The following is a 16,043-nucleotide window of genomic DNA, read 5'->3' as shown; positions in this document are numbered from 1 at the left end:
CATTGTATCCATCAATATATGTATTATACAACCGTAGGATGATGCCAAGGCGTGAAAAAACTAGCAAACCTAGGCGCATGTAGTTATGTTATTGGTTCATTGTTGTGCATCAAATGAAAAACCCTAGGTTTATGGTTTAATATTAACTGCTTTGGGTTCATAGAACGAAATTGGTGGTATTGTATTTATGGTTCTCATTGACATTTATTTGTGATGTTTTGATTTATGTTTGTTAAATTACATCCGTTTTGTTAGATGCAAGAAATGTTTTGGGAGGAGTTTTGGTGAAAACGGGGTCATCCTTAAGAATTATACCCCAACGTGTCTAGCAAAGATGCCCCCGTCCCTCCTGACCTCCCTGTCCCTAACTATGACTGTGGTTTCCCGGACCATGTTTTTCAATCGAAACATCCGGACACAGCGGCGCGTTGCTTCTACACATGCAGTCGTTTTAATGTAAGAAATTGTTTCCACTATTCTTTTTCTTTATTTGTGCAAGTATGCTACTAATATTTTGTTGGAATCTCGTTGTGTAGGACCATGAGAGGTGCTTTTTCTTTCAGTGGATCGATGGTGCAGACAAGTTTGATCCTAGGTACCTCCTTTTTGACAATTGGTTTAGAGGGAGACATCCATGTGAGCACTTCAAGCGATGGGTTCCACCCCCCTCCTAACCCTCCGCCAATGACGGCTAAGGAGAAGCACCTCGTCCTCTACCTTAATCCACGCTTGTTCCAACGGTAAGCTGGATCCGCAATGTAGTTCGGCCCATCATATGGAGGCCACTCTCTAGGGTCCTAGAAAGGCATGAAGGGGGGGGGGGGCTCCATGTGTGCACAAGCGTGTCGACACTGAACTCGTGAGGTATCCTCCTCTCGATATTATAGTTGTGATGCCTAACTACTGCCACCAAATGAGAACATAGAAAGTGGTACTGCCTTGGTTTACCACAAGTGCACTTGAAATCTTGGAGGACAACCACATGTATCCTCGACTCTCGGACCTCACCGTCGGACGTTGTACCACCCTATGCTCGACCTGATAAGTCACTGTGGCGTGGTCAAAGCATGTAACCTCATGTGTGCCAGCCCTTTCTCTTGCCTTCTCTAGGTGTGCCTTTGGTTTTGGAGCCCATATCTCTTCATCACTCCGCAACTGCAATGTATGAGCATGTCTATCGTTGAACCAGGCAACAAGCTTATAGAAGGTGAATTGAACGATTGCATTCACGAGCATACCACGTATCCCCAGTAGCAACTTATTGAATGACTTTGCCATGTTGCTGCACTGAAACTCATACCTCCATCCACCAGCATCGTGAGCTCTCGTCCATTTCTCCAAATCCCCCATCAAACCTATGATCCATTGTCTACCTTCTGCATTTGATGCGGTTCTGACCTGGTCCAATTTTTTCTGAAAGTACTTGTCCTCAAGCTGTCGAGCAGCCTCCTAGAACAAATCAAAGTTACCCTTCACACCATCCTTCCGGAGTAGATTCTCGACAAGGTGCCGAGTACACCAATAATGATGCAAAGGTGTATACCCATCCATCTACTCTCGCATGGCATTAAGTATGCCCTGGTGCCTATCAGATATGATGCCAACCTCCCTGCCAGGCCCAACCACGTGTATCCAGACTTGCCTCAAGAACCATCCCCAACTATCATTGTTCTCCTTCTCAACCAAAGCAAATGCCAAAGGAACCAACTTATTGTTCGTGTCACAGGATATGGCTATAAGAAGTGTGCCCTGGTATTTGCCAATCAAGAACGTACCATCAATGGAGAAGACGTGACGACACTGCCTAAAGGTGAAAGGTCCTAATATGGCTAGAGGGGGGGTGAATAGCCTATTTAAATTCTACAAATCAACTAGAACAATTTGATTAGTATGGCAAATGGTGAAATACAAACTTGCTCTAGCTCTACAAGGGTCGCAAGCCACCTATCCAACAACTCTAGTAGCAATGATCACTTGTCACACAACTTGCAATCCTACTAGCTAGAGGAACTAGAATAACAATGCAAGCTCTCAATTCTAATTATACTAAAGAGCTTGCTACAATTAGTTTGCAAGAATGTGAGTGAGTGAGTAGGATGATTATACCGCCGTGTAGACGAATAAATCAATCACAAGATGAAGATTATGCCAATCACCGGGAGAATACAAATGACAAGAGACAACCGATTTTCTCCCGAGGTTCACGTGCTTGCCAACACGCTAGTTCCTGTTGTGTCGACCAACACTTGGTGGTTCGGCGACTAAGAGGTGTTTCACAAACCTCGTCCACACAATTGGACACCGTAAGAACCTACTCATAAGTGAGGTAACTCAATGACACGAGCAATTCACTAGAGTTACCTTTTGGCACTCCGCCAGGGAAGGTACTGTAACAGAACCAACCAATTATACGAGATTAAGTAAGGAAATCTTCCGCCGAAGCAGATAATTTAGCAAACTTAAGCCCGTATAACCCGGTAGTTCGTGAAACCATGAAGGATTTCAAACCAATCGACATACAAACCAAGATCGTACAAGTTTAGCAATCACCGTCACATGTTACATAAAGTTCGCGATGACAGTTGGATACATTAGAGTTTAGAACATAAAGTTATTACAACCCAAGTTCAAACTGAAATAGCGGAAGCAAATAGTTTTAAAGCCACACACACGCTTTTGGTTCAGATACAGTGCCAGTAGGTAGTCATCTCCAACAAAAGCATCAGATGAGAGATACGGAGTGACCATTGCCCTTGGTCCTAGTTGTCGCCCATCGCCGGGTATAGACGGTTAATGCAATAGCCGTAGTACATTTGACCATCTGCAACAACAATGGGAACAACGCCCTGAGTACGAGAAGGTACTCAGCTAGACTTACCCGTCTTAAACTAAAATAAAGTGACACCAAGGATTATGCAAGGCTTTCTTTAGTGGGCTAGCTGACTCGTTTGCGAAAAGCATAAGCTATCATGAAGAAACCATTTAAAGTACTTTGCATCATCTTAATTATGACCTATCCATCTAGGTAAGCACCTATACTATAGCAATCACTTGATTAACCAATAACATCCAGTTACCAACTTAGATTTAGCATCTCCCATACCATCCAGATAACCATCAGTGTTCCATCATAATTACTACGATGTTGTAGCTCGAGTCAAGTGCTCACTATCTAGGAGCGATGGCGATTCGAATCGATTCCTAACCAGCTAGTGATTTATTCCTCACACAAACCACACTCACCGATTAAGTGAGCTACAGATCACTATTGATACTTTCCAAGTAGCCGCGGGATAACAGTCATGGACCGCACTACCCAGGGACCGCCCGACAGCCAGGACGCACCTTAGGCTCACTCTTCGCGTCCCCGTCATACCCCCTTCAGCACCAGTCTGCCAATCCGAGTTTATCCCGGCTCGAATAGTGTCACTAGCTTCGCGGTCGAAAGGTACTTTATTCGGCCAGCTAAATGTGAGGCATACGTTCAACATGACAAGAGGGACGAGCAACGATCGGTCCTTAATCGACACAGACAGAAAACTAACAGCACCTCAGAACCCTATCTGGTTGCCTCCAACTTTTCCGTCCGGTCTCCAATTATCCATCACACATGGTTAATTCCAGGATATCATTCTTTCCATAGCTAAATTCTTCCAGTAACCTCCTATAAAATGTACGTGACCGGAAATCACTGATCGCTACCGGTCTAAGCAAGGCTAAGTAGTTATTCGATCCTGACCTAACAGGGTAAAAAGGTAATAAGGTAGGCAAGGATAGTAATAAATGCATCAACAGTTTCAATCAACTCCAACTTAATGCAATAATATATAAACTCATATATAGAAAGAATTGTTTTTATAAAGTAGGAGACTTAGAATACTCTGGGGCTTGCCTCGTTCGAACGAACTAGGTTGATGATCCACGCACTCGGGCAAGTCCTATCCTTGCTCCTCTTCCTCTGGCACCTCCTGTGCCTGAATTTCTTATGGATCTGTCCTGGTCTGCTCTTCCTGAACTGCTACTAGCAACTCCTCCTATGATCCTATATGATGCAGATGTATAAGTGCTCATACATAGGTGCATCGGAGAGATGATATGTAATGATCATGATGCATGGAATGTAGATGAACATGTTTAACTTTATTGGACATCGTAGAAGTAAAGCTCTTATACAAGGTAGCCAACATCATCCAAGAACATGTACTACTATACTACTACTACAACCACTGTACTAACATGCCAAGTCACCATAGCAAGCTAAGATGCTTCAAAGATACACCAAAGCAAACATTATTAACTAAACATGCATTAAAAAGGTTAATTAAACCCTAATTGAAACTAGGTTTGAACAGCAACACCTATTTTGGTAGTACAAAAAAATCTGAGAAAATTACAGTAGCATAGTACTACTCTAAGTAGACTACCATAAAATTTTGATGGCATTTGGATAAGTAAAATAGCCTACACAAAAATGACAAGCTATGGCATAAATATGAGCATGAAAATACTTTGTATTATGAAAAGTATCAAACAACAGATTTAATATTTTTCCTATGTTCTACACAGTAAACAATCACTGCACAAAAATTATCATACACATGTTTTATACAATTTTTGCTCTCTATCAAAATAACAAAAAAATCATCAATTAAAGGCACTTGAACTACACATCAATATTCCTCTATAGAACATGCATGACATATATTTTTCCTACAAAGTACATCACTAAAGGAGATTAACAAAACTAGAACCATATTTTTCTGATAATTATTCTATTTACTAGACATTTTCTAAGATAACAGCAAATACAAGAATTAAATAAAACCCTATACAAAAGTATCACAAAAACCACATGCAATATTTTTCTACTGTAGATCTAAGAATAAGAAGCATATAGAAATTTGTTTCACCAAAATTGGGGCACCACAGCAGCAACTATGTATTTTAGAATCCTTTAAAAGCATTTTCCAGAAATCTTTTTCTTTTAAAACGAAAATCCAGCCGTTGAAAACGCTGGGTGCACCCGGTGCAGTGCACCCAGGTTCACGCCGAGGTGCTGACAGCGGGCCCCCACGGGTCAGCCGGCCCCAACTGCCAGCCACCCGCTGCAGGGGAGGCAGCGCTGACCGGCGAGGTGGCCGGCGACGAGGTCACCACCCACGTGACCACCGGGCCAAGGCGGACCTACCGGTGCATCTATCGGGGCCAGAGGAGCTCGGGAAGCCGGCCGCTGCCGTGCATGGCGGAGCGGTGGCGCGGGTCGTCGCCGGTGGGGCGTCCCCGGCCACGGCACAGTGAGTGGAGGCGCTCGGAAGCCTCAGTGACGTGGTGTGGTGCTCGTGCGCGAGAAAAGAGAGCGGGATGCGAAGCGGAGAGGAGATGTCCATGGAGCGGAGCACTCCGGCGAGGGATTCCTGAGGAAGGGAAGCTTCCCATGACTTACCGAGGCGAGCACGGGGTGCGCGAGGTGGAGGAGGAGCTCAGGGCGAGATGGAGTGGTCGACGGCGAGCTTTAGTGGCTGGACGAGCCAACTCCAGTGAGGGAGCGGGCGCGTGCGGTGGCAGACGGCCATTGCACTGCTGCTGCTGAGCGAGAGGCAGGGGGACAAGGCAGCAAGTGAGAGGAGCATGGGGTGGAGCGCGCGTCTAGTCGGCTCTTGAGCCGAGCGCTGGTCGGAGCATCGCCCTTTGCCGCTGGTGTACGGACGCCGCGTGGCGGCCGGGCAGGCGGGGAAGGCGGGCGCGGCGCGTCCGCGCGCGGGAGCAACACGGCGTGGGCCTAGGCCGGCGAAGCGACGCTGGGCCAGACGCGGGGCGTGGCACGGCGTGGGAGCACGCGGGCCAAATCCGCGAGCGGGCCAGAAGGGAGGCGGCGGCCTATTAAGTGAAAATGTGATCTTTCCTTTTTATTTTCTTCCCCAAATTCATTCAAATGAATTTTTAAACCTTTTCAAAGTAATTTCAAAAGTTGGACCCAAAATAAAAGTTGTTCAGAAAAATATACTCTACAACTTTGCCAAAAGGAGTAAGGTCAAAACCCAATTAGATTTTGAACTATAGATTTAATGTTAATTTAAATCAAAAACCCTATTTTAGAAGATTATTTTTAAAAGCAAAATTTGAGAAAACTTTGAATATACACCTTGCTCCAAATTGCATCCTAATTACTTCTAAGTGGTCTAAGTGATCAACCAAGGTACACACATGGCAAAACAAACATAACATCCAATCTATTAAAACAGAACTATGCAACATACATGTTTCATTAGTATGTTTCAATTCTATATTTCATGTCATGCTTATGAATGCATAATAATGATTATGCTCATGATTTGCAAAATGTTAATGCATGCTTAACACCGAGGTGTTATAGGTACAACTCCCCTCACAATCACCGAAGGCGGCCACGAACAATTACCAACTCGTGCTGATCCTCCACCGCTGCACCAAGCCGTTGAGGTGGTGGCAACCACCAAGAGTAACAAGCGAAATCCACAGCGCAACACAAAAACTAAGTGCCTCTAGATGCAATCAATCAAGCAATGCACTTGGATTCTCTCCCAATCTTATAAAGATGATGGATCAATGATGGAGATGAGTGAGAGTGCTTTGGTTAAGCTGACAAGGTTGCTATATCAATGCAAATGTGCAAGAGAGTGAGCTTGAGCCGGCCATGGGGTTAAATAGAAGCCCCCACAAAATAGAGCCGTTGTACCCTTCACTGAGAACTGGTCGGGGTGACCGGATGCTTTGGTCCTACTAACCGGACGCATGCCTCAGCGTCCGGTCGCCCGATGGCGGCCACGTGTCATCCTGTGTTCAATAGGAGTCGTCTGATCTCAACAGTCATGACATGACCGGACACTCTGTCATAAGTGACCGAACACCGAACACCCAGAGTCTGGTCATTTCCAATAAGCTCCCAAAGACGGCAAAACTTGACCGGACGCGTCTAGTCGACCTTGACCGGACACATCCAACGTCCGGTCAGTTACCCTGACATCTGTGCAGCTACGTCAGCTCTGACCGGACACATCCTTCCAGTGTCCGATTAGTCAGAGGCCCAGCGTCCGGTCACATGACCGACGCCAGGTCATTACTGCCACGCTTGACTGGACGCGCCGGTCCCCCCGAGACCAGCATCCGGTCAGTTGTAAAACAACAAGACTGACTCTCTATCATCTCTATCTCCTTCACCCTTGCTCGAATGTGCCAACCACCAAGTGTATCACCTTGTGCACATGTGTTAGCATATTTTCACAAATATTTTCAAGGGTGTTAGTACTCCACTAGATCCTAAATGCATATGCAATGAATTAGAGCATCTAGTGGCACTTTGATAACCGCATTTTGATACTAGTTTCACTCCTCTTAATAGTACGACTATCTATCCTAAATGTGATCACACTCACTAAGTGTCTTGATCACTAAAACAAAATGGCTCCTATATTTTATACCTTTGCCTTGAGCCTTTTGTTTTTCTCTTTCTTCTTTTCTAAGTTCAAGCCTTTGATCATAACCATGCCATCACCATTGTCATGATCTTCATCATTGCTTCATCACTTGGAATAGTGCTACCTATCTCATGATTACTATGATAAACTAGGTTAGCACTTAGGGTTTCATCAATTAACCAAAACCAAACTAGAGCTTTCAAAAGGCCTCGACACACTAAGGGAAGCACCAGAAGGCACGAAAGAATATCTGCCTCCCATCCTTCCATGCATTAGGTTTTGGGATGTACTCATAATGCATACCTGGATTCACTGCTTTGATTGCATTGAAAAGAACCGGCAGCTGCTCATAGCCATCCTCCCAGTCCCCATATATCATTTTCCACGCTCACTGCTTAGCCCTCCATGCTTTACCATAAGTTATCACATATCCTCCATACAACGCCTCAACGGTCCTGATAATTGTCCTCACCTTCATGTTGGGTTCTCCCTGCAAAATTCCCATCAACCGCTTGGCAATGAGGGTAGATGTCAACTGCCGATGCCTCAGTGTCAGCTCATAGTCAGCATAATTGTGTGGCCCAACAACTATTGTGATCTTCCATTTTCTGGTTACCTGTTGCTTCCTTGCACAAACTCTCCATGGACAATGTTCTTTGTCACACACAACTATGTAACGATGCTCCGTATATGAATGCAATACCCTGTAAGGCCTCTTTCGTATCACTGCAAAAGCCTGCAACCACCTCTTCAAAGCAGTGAGGTCATTGAACACCCTCCCATTCTCAATTACCATGTAAGGACTGGCCTCAGGAGCTTCTAGGAGCTTATCATCACGTCCTTCTACAAACGTCTGATCGGAATGAGCAAGATCGCTGAACTCGTGAACTCTAGGATCACGGCGGTCGGGAAAGATACGCCTCATCATCTCAACATCACTCTCCATCAGCTCTCCAACAGGGCGATCATCATCAGAATCAAGAGCCCTAGCCATCTCATATGGCTCCGAATCATGCATAATTTCAACACTATTGGAGCCACGGAATCCATCTTCAAAGTGCACTTGCGCAGCAACAGGGGGCACATCTACATTCTCAGGAATGTCTCCTACAACATCAGTAGAGAAATGAGGAAAGAATAAAAGAAATAGATGTAAGGAATGGGGTAAGCTCCCAAAAACCATGCAGTTAAGACACTTACTCGGATGATTCTGTGTCAAAGGGATCTCATAAGGAGGATCTACCACAGAAACATGAGTCTGACAACCATCTCCAACTATCGCATTGGGTGCAGATTGAGCATCGGGAACCGTAGGTGCAATCTGTACATGCAGATAAGGTTCTGGAACGGGAGGGTCGATGTTTGCCTGATGATTCATTGCTGGGGTAAACCCATGAGGGATGGGATCAACTAACATCCGATGCACAACCACGTCCAAACATTGTAGATAGCTCTTTATAGCCGATCTCACATAGTTCTCCCACTGATCCGCACAACCAATTGAGATCATTCGCCTGAATATGTTGGGAGGAGAACCTAGGTGCAGTACACCATCAACTGCAATGCCATCATCTCTAAGGCAATGCAGCTCCTCCCGAGCCCTTGCAACTATCTCACTAAATGAAGGCCTATCATTGAATAGCACAGGCACGCTTTGTATGTCAACAAACTCAACATATCCATAGCGATCATTTTCAACGGTGCCTCCATGATATATGGTGACTAGGTTGTCCATCTAGTTCAAACACGTAACGAAACGCATGTCATTTAGTCCAAATTAGACGATAGATAGTACCTTACAAGTATTTTCTAACTACAAACTAAGTAAATAAGATAATAACTACGTATATATATACAGTATACTCACTAAATAGCTAGATCATATGTAGTTAACTAAATATGTAACTACATATCTAAGTAGCTATCTAACTATATCTATGTACCTATGTATCTATGTTTCTATCTATCGACATATATATCTCACTAGATCACTAACTAAATCAACTACCTGAGTCATCACATTAACTTGTAAATAACAAATATCAACTAAGTAGGTACATTGCATATTCATAATTTTTACCTTTTCCAACGACTGATCCGCGAACGTCGACGGAGTTGCAGCGGACGATGGGCGAGGGTCAGGCCGACGATCCGGGTTGACGGTGGTACGGTCGGCCGCTGCAGGTGGCGGGGTCGGCGGTGGTGCGCGACGGGCACGGGATGCCCTGGGCTCCGTGTGGCGAGTCTGGCTCGACGGGCGCGGGAGGCACGGCGGCCGCGGTCGAGGCCGGCAGTGGAGGCCAAGACGAGGCTAAGGCGAGGCCGGCGGTGGAGGGCGGAGGAGGGCCGCTGGCCGCGGCGTGGGCGGCCAGCAACGGGCAACGGCGTGGCCGCGGGGCGCGGCGTGGGGCGGCCACGGGGCTTGGGGCGCGCGAGCGGGCGCGGTGGCGCGGCGCGGACGAGGGTGGCCGGTGGAGGCAAGGGCGCGGGCGAGAGAGGGAGAGGAAGAGAGGCGCGGGGCCCATAGGTATTAAAGGCTCGGCGCCAGTCACTCTGGCGCCGAGCTCGGCGTCAAGATCTACGGCACCGAGCTCACTGCCATGTCATCTACCGAGCTCGGCGCCAGAGACACTGGCGCCGAGATGTGTTAGCTCGGCGCCAGCATCAATGGCGTCGAGCTAAAGATCCATTTTCTTAATTCTTTCCATCAGGGGTCTATTTATGAGAAACTTTCAAAAAAGAGCTAAAATGTAAAAAATTCGGACCGTCCTAAACCATGGCGTCTGGACGAGCCTTGCGGGCGCTAATCCTTCCGATATTCTTAGCCTTGCTCTTAGGGATTTTCCAACAATTAGCTTTTATCATTTTTCTTATATTTTAATAGAAGAGGTAGAAAAGCTAGCTCTTGATAAGAGCAAAACTCTTACACGTACTATTAAAAATTATATACTAAAAATTATTACTATTGAATAAATTGGCTTAGAGGAAGTGACTAGCTCTCCCCTAAGCAGCAGTACATGAGCTGAGCTGCTGCTGATGAACCGTCCTGCGCCATCGTCTCATCCCTGCGTAAAATTAACAACACTATAAAAAAAGGGGCATCGGTAACCGGAAAAGCCGCGCCGAGATTGTGTTTGTGTAGCCTCTCTCTTGATCTCCGCCGTGACGACTGACGAGGCCGAGGCTGATCCCTCACGACGCACTCGCACTGCCGCAGGCCGCAGCAGCCCATAGCGCCGCGCCCGGCGCCACCCCCGCTCCCTCTAGCCCCCTTTTCCCCTGGCCTGCACGCGCGTCGTTTGTAACCACCACCAACAGCCGTCCTCTCTCCTATATATCCACGGCAGCTCCCGCACTTTTCTCCTCGCGTCAGAGCCCCTGCCCACGCACGCACGCTAGTGTCAGTGGCACGCAGCCGCGCGCACCGAGGGCGGCGAGGCGACCGAGCTAGCTAGCGAGGCCAAGGCCAGGGGCAGGCGGCAATGGCGAGAGCTCGAGCCGGCGGCCTCCTCCTCCTCCTGCGCGGCGCGGCGCTGGTGACGGTGGTGGCCGTGCTGCTGGGCGGCATGGTGGGCGCCGCGAGGGCGCAGCTGCGGCAGAACTACTACGGCAGCTCGTGCCCCAGCGCGGAGTCCACGGTGCGCTCCGTCATCTCGCAGCGCCTCCAGCAGAGCTTCGCCGTCGGGCCCGGCACGCTCCGCCTCTTCTTCCACGACTGCTTCGTCAGAGTAAGGCACTAAGGCAGCTTCGGGGTATTGCCGCTTGGTCCGTGCCTGTTCGTCTCTCAGCCTGACCGAGCTTTTGCATGCCTTGTGCCGTGGGGGTATTGCATTATATTGCAGGGATGCGACGCGTCGGTGATGCTGATGTCGCCCAACGGGGACGACGAGAGCCACAGCGGCGCGGACGCGACGCTGTCGCCGGACGCCGTGGACGCCATCAACAAGGCGAAGGCGGCCGTGGAGGCGCTCCCCGGGTGTGCCGGCAAGGTCTCGTGCGCGGACATCCTCGCCATGGCCGCACGTGACGTCGTCTCCCTGGTAAACCTTCCTATCCTGCTCTTTCTTGGCTCTAGCCTGTTCCACCACCAGCCATCCTACCGGCTTCACCGCGTCACGTAGGGGGCCACACCGGTGTCAGTGTCCGCGGCCAGGCACGCACGGGCCCACGCCAAGCTTTCGCCGTGCTGGTCGGTTCAGTTCACCGTCCCGTGCATTACTACCATTCTACTAGTACGTACGTATATCCCAGTGACCTGTGAAGCTGTGTGACCCAGAGTAGTCGCGGCAAGGCCCGCCACCACGCCGGTCCGTCTGATGGCAGGCGGGCCCCGTGGTACGCACCGGCACTGTTCCAAGCCTGCGTGCCAGTGACTTTTTTTTCCTCGACGGCCGCAGCCAGCCGGTCGCGGATTCGCGGTCCCGTAGCACCGGGCGCCGGGGGGCCTGCACAGCGCGGCGCACCACCCCGATTCGCCCAGAGGGACATGTGCTGCGTGTCAGCCGCCGCTGGCCCGCGGTCCGCGGACGCGGACGCCAAGGCGGAAAGGCACCCGCGCCCCGCGCTGACGCAGTGCCTGCCTGTTGCCGCGCCGTTCCGCGTACGGGGCGAGAGCATGCGCGGGCACCGGGGCTTTGGGCAACGGCTTCGCTGGCTTGAGACAGTGACATGACATCACATGAGACATTAGAGAGTACTGTACAGTAGAATATGGATAACAGCAAAGAGTTTCCTACTAGTACGGTAGCAGCCGTGTACGTAGGCCGTGTCTGGGGTGTTCCTATTCCTAATCCTGCCCGTGACGCCCGGTGCTAGCGTAGGTGTAGGTCCGTGACGCACTGACGACGGCGAGACGCGATGTCCGCTCTTGCAAGCGTCTCGACAGAGAGGCCAGCAGGGGACAAAAATTTCCACTCCGTAGACTGTAGCCACGGGATGCGGACAATTGTATGCAGGCTATTATTATACTACCACTCATCCAGTACTCCTCTACTACAGCCGCCGCCCCCCCCCCCCCCCACCCCCCAAAAAAAAAAAAAACAGTGTCGACCATGCATGCATGCACACTACTCCTACCACACCACTACTACTAGCTACTAGTTCGGCCAAGAGCTGCTATGGTATACAGACAGAGACGAAGCTAGGAAAAAATTTATGAGAAACTAAACAACGGCAATTAGCAAGAAAAGAAGTTCAGCAAATCTCAGCCCCTCTTACTTGTACATCTACAGCTGAAATTTCAGACGACGGTTCTACGGGGCTTCGCTCGCTCGCGAGCGGTAGGAGGGGGCTGAAGCCCCCCTAGCCCCACCGCTAGCTCCGTGCCTGTATACAGACGGTACCTTCCCTGAAAGACCAGAGAAATTCACCCTGTACTTGCGTTTGCAGTTGGGCGGGCCAAACTACGCGGTGGAGCTGGGGCGGCTGGACGGCAAGACGTTCAACAGGGCCATCGTGAAGCACGTCCTCCCGGGCCCCGGCTTCAACCTGGACCAGCTCAACTCCCTCTTCGCCCAGAACGGCCTCACCCAGACGGACATGATCGCCCTCTCAGGTTCGTCTCTGCCCTGCTCACCCTGTATCTGTATTCCTCTCCACAGCGCTGTCAGGTCTAGTCCGTCGAGACCATTGGGCGTCTACGAATCCTGAGTTCACAAGACAACCTAGGCTGTCAATTAGATTAAAAAAACCAAATTAAATTAACCGTGGGAGTGAGCCTCCTCGTTACTGTTTTCTTTTGGTTGTAGCAACAGCTACCGTAACAAGGTTGGTTGATCGCAGTACGAAGCATCTTTCTCGTGCTCTCTGTGGCTCACGTGACTTTATCCTCTGTTTGCGGCACCAAGACAAAGTGGTTCGCTGTTCTATACTGCAACCGCTCTGTGCTTTTCGTAAAAAGCCAGAAAACTTTCCCCCGTCTTGTGTGATTTGGGAAAACCATCACGTACGTACACAATAGAAAAAACACGAGTGCAGAGTACTCTGTGCTGGTGCTGCAAGAAAGAGAGAGGTGAGAAGCCAACACTTTAAAGTGGTAAAGTAATCCCGCAATAACAGACGCCGGCCTACAGCTTTGCAAAAAGTTAACCCTGCTGGCTTCTGGCTCATTTCTAGGGAGGTTGGTTGATTGGTTCGTATAAACAAAGATTATTCCTTGTGAACTTTTGAGGGGTTTTAGTGTGTTGTTTACTGACCGTTGGGGTTTACATTGTTTAGGCTACCATGTTTTGGTTTTGTTTTATCTTTTGATTCGGTGTTGGGAATGATAAAAAAAACGACGTTTATAGTACATGAGAACAGGGGACACCTTTGTCTGAATGTTTTTGGTTCCTGTCAGATCCTAGTGTTTAGCAGTAGTAAAATAACCTCTTGATTCAGATTTGAACACACGAAGCCTTCTCCCCAGCGACAAAATCCAAACGAGCAGCAGTTACTTTTGACTGAACCACCCAATGTTGTCCATGCAAAGTAGGACTACTACTGCTAGACTACAAAGAATGGATGACAAGAAAAGCCAGCTCCGGTCTTTAATTCCACAGGCTTTTGAACACGAAAAATAAGACATGCATTGTGATTTGTGAGGCAATGGATCATCATGTTCTAACCCAAGCAAGCAATGCACTGCCATATACTACACTGCAGGCGCGCACACGATCGGGGTGACGCACTGCGACAAGTTCGTGCGGCGGATCTACACGTTCAAGCAGCGGCTGGCGTGGAACCCGCCGATGAACCTCGACTTCCTGCGGTCGCTGCGGCGGGTGTGCCCCATCAACTACAGCCCCACGGCGTTCGCGATGCTGGACGTCACCACGCCCAAGGTCTTCGACAACGCCTACTTCAACAACCTCCGCTACAACAAGGGCTTGCTGGCGTCCGACCAGGTGCTCTTCACCGACCGCCGATCCCGCCCCACCGTCAACCTCTTCGCCGCCAACAGCACCGCCTTCAACGAGGCATTCGTCGCTGCCATGGCAAAGCTCGGCAGGATCGGGGTCAAGACCGGCAGCGACGGCGAGATACGCCGCGTCTGCACCGCCGTCAACTAGCCGTTGTATTTCATCAGTTGATCAGTAGTAGGCTAGCTGGTTGCTGGCACTGTAGCTTGCATTGGGGGTTCCTTCCATTCGATGGCGTAGACGTGCGTGGGTTCATTTCTTCTTTCTTTTGTTTATATACGTACGTTTGGCGTTGTGGGATGGATTTTGTTAGCAATGAGATGAGATTCTTCTTCTGAGCTAGCTGCCCGATGGATAGAAATTGATGCAGATGTTCCAAATTCTGATTCTAATGGATGTTTCCATTGACATGGTTACGCCTAAGCGCGCTTGGATCAGGTCAAATGCATGTCTAAGTCTAATCCTTTCTAGGATATGTACTCCAATTGAATCAGTTCGTTCTGTTCGATGGGATTATACTATTGGAGTGGGATTAAAAAAAATAAGGGAAGTAGGTCCCGTTCATTCCCTCTAATCCTCTTAGGAACAGGATTGACTGAACAAGCTTTACACGTGCAAAAGTTTCACTGGTAGTTGGTTGTGATCCAATAACAGTAGTAGGCAACACTAGCAAATGCAGCAGTTTTTTTACCACTAGCAGAAGTAGCGGCGCATGATTCAACTCTGTACATGCTGATGGTTGCTATTCCCTTCTTCCTGAACCTCAGGCAAAATCAGCCAGTGCAACGCTGTTTCGTATTGTATAACACTTCCCCATCCTGAAAACACCAACTGCGCAGTGCTGCACTCTCTTCTCTAGCTAGTTCTCTCGCCTCATGGTCACCGTCGAAACCCACCCTCATCATGCAGGACATGGTGTTTCCCACAACAGCCACCCACCGTATATAATACTCACTCAATTCCAAATTATAAGCCGTTTTAATTTTTTTAAGAGCTCGAGTTTAACCAAAATTATAGAGAGAATTATATAAAGACTTATGACATCAAATAGAAATACTATAAAAATATAATTAATGAAGAATATAACGATAATTATTTGGTATCATAAATGTTAATATTATTTTATTATATAAATTTGGTGAAACTTGAGATGTTTTGATGGAGGAAGTATCTATTACTCCATTTATTTTAAATTATAAACTATTGATTTTCTAGATATATATCTCTCGCTATTTATATACGCCCAGTACTGTCGGAGTTATAATCTCCCGGGTGTCTCAAGGCACCGATTAATTAGCAGGCCGAGCGGCCCACGACACATCAGCTAGCAAAGGCCCGAACGACCGAGGCCCAGCTAAGCTAAGCACAACAGGCCTAACGCCAAGGCTAGGGTCAGCCGCGACCCCTCCTTCTGCCTTAGCCGCATGACACGCGAGAGACTCATGACCTCTCCGTCGTCCTGACCCTAGGGAGGAACGGGGAGAGGTCAAGCACAGCCAAACGTGCCCGCTCTGACAAGAGTAGGCACGCCACATTGACCCCGCAAGGATCGAGGGGACAACAGTCACCTCGGTCCGGTCAGACGTCATCCTTGCGCCACGCAGCACGGACAAAGACAACACCGCACGGCGGTAGCTGTCAGTACGGCGATCCACCGTTCAAATACGGACCAACAAGACACATGTACAAT

General features: G+C 48.6%; 1 protein-coding gene across 1 annotated transcript; it reads left to right on the top strand.

Annotated features, from left to right (window-relative positions):
• The first annotated feature begins 10,752 nt into the window (after positions 1-10,752).
• On the top strand, positions 10,753-14,755 carry LOC136493949 (peroxidase 16-like). The gene is made up of 4 exons (XM_066490076.1): positions 10,753-11,182; positions 11,297-11,494; positions 12,843-13,008; positions 14,097-14,755. Exons 1-4 carry the CDS (start codon positions 10,937-10,939, stop codon positions 14,501-14,503), a joined length of 1,017 nt encoding a protein of 338 aa, XP_066346173.1. The 5' UTR covers positions 10,753-10,936; the 3' UTR covers positions 14,504-14,755.
• Positions 14,756-16,043: the final 1,288 nt, after the last annotated feature.

Source organism: Miscanthus floridulus, chromosome 11, assembly GCF_019320115.1.
Source record: "Miscanthus floridulus cultivar M001 chromosome 11, ASM1932011v1, whole genome shotgun sequence".
Classification (NCBI taxonomy): Eukaryota; Viridiplantae; Streptophyta; class Magnoliopsida; order Poales; family Poaceae; genus Miscanthus; species Miscanthus floridulus.
The sequence above is the reverse complement of the archived record's forward strand: the minus strand, read 5'-3'. Positions and strand labels throughout refer to the sequence as shown.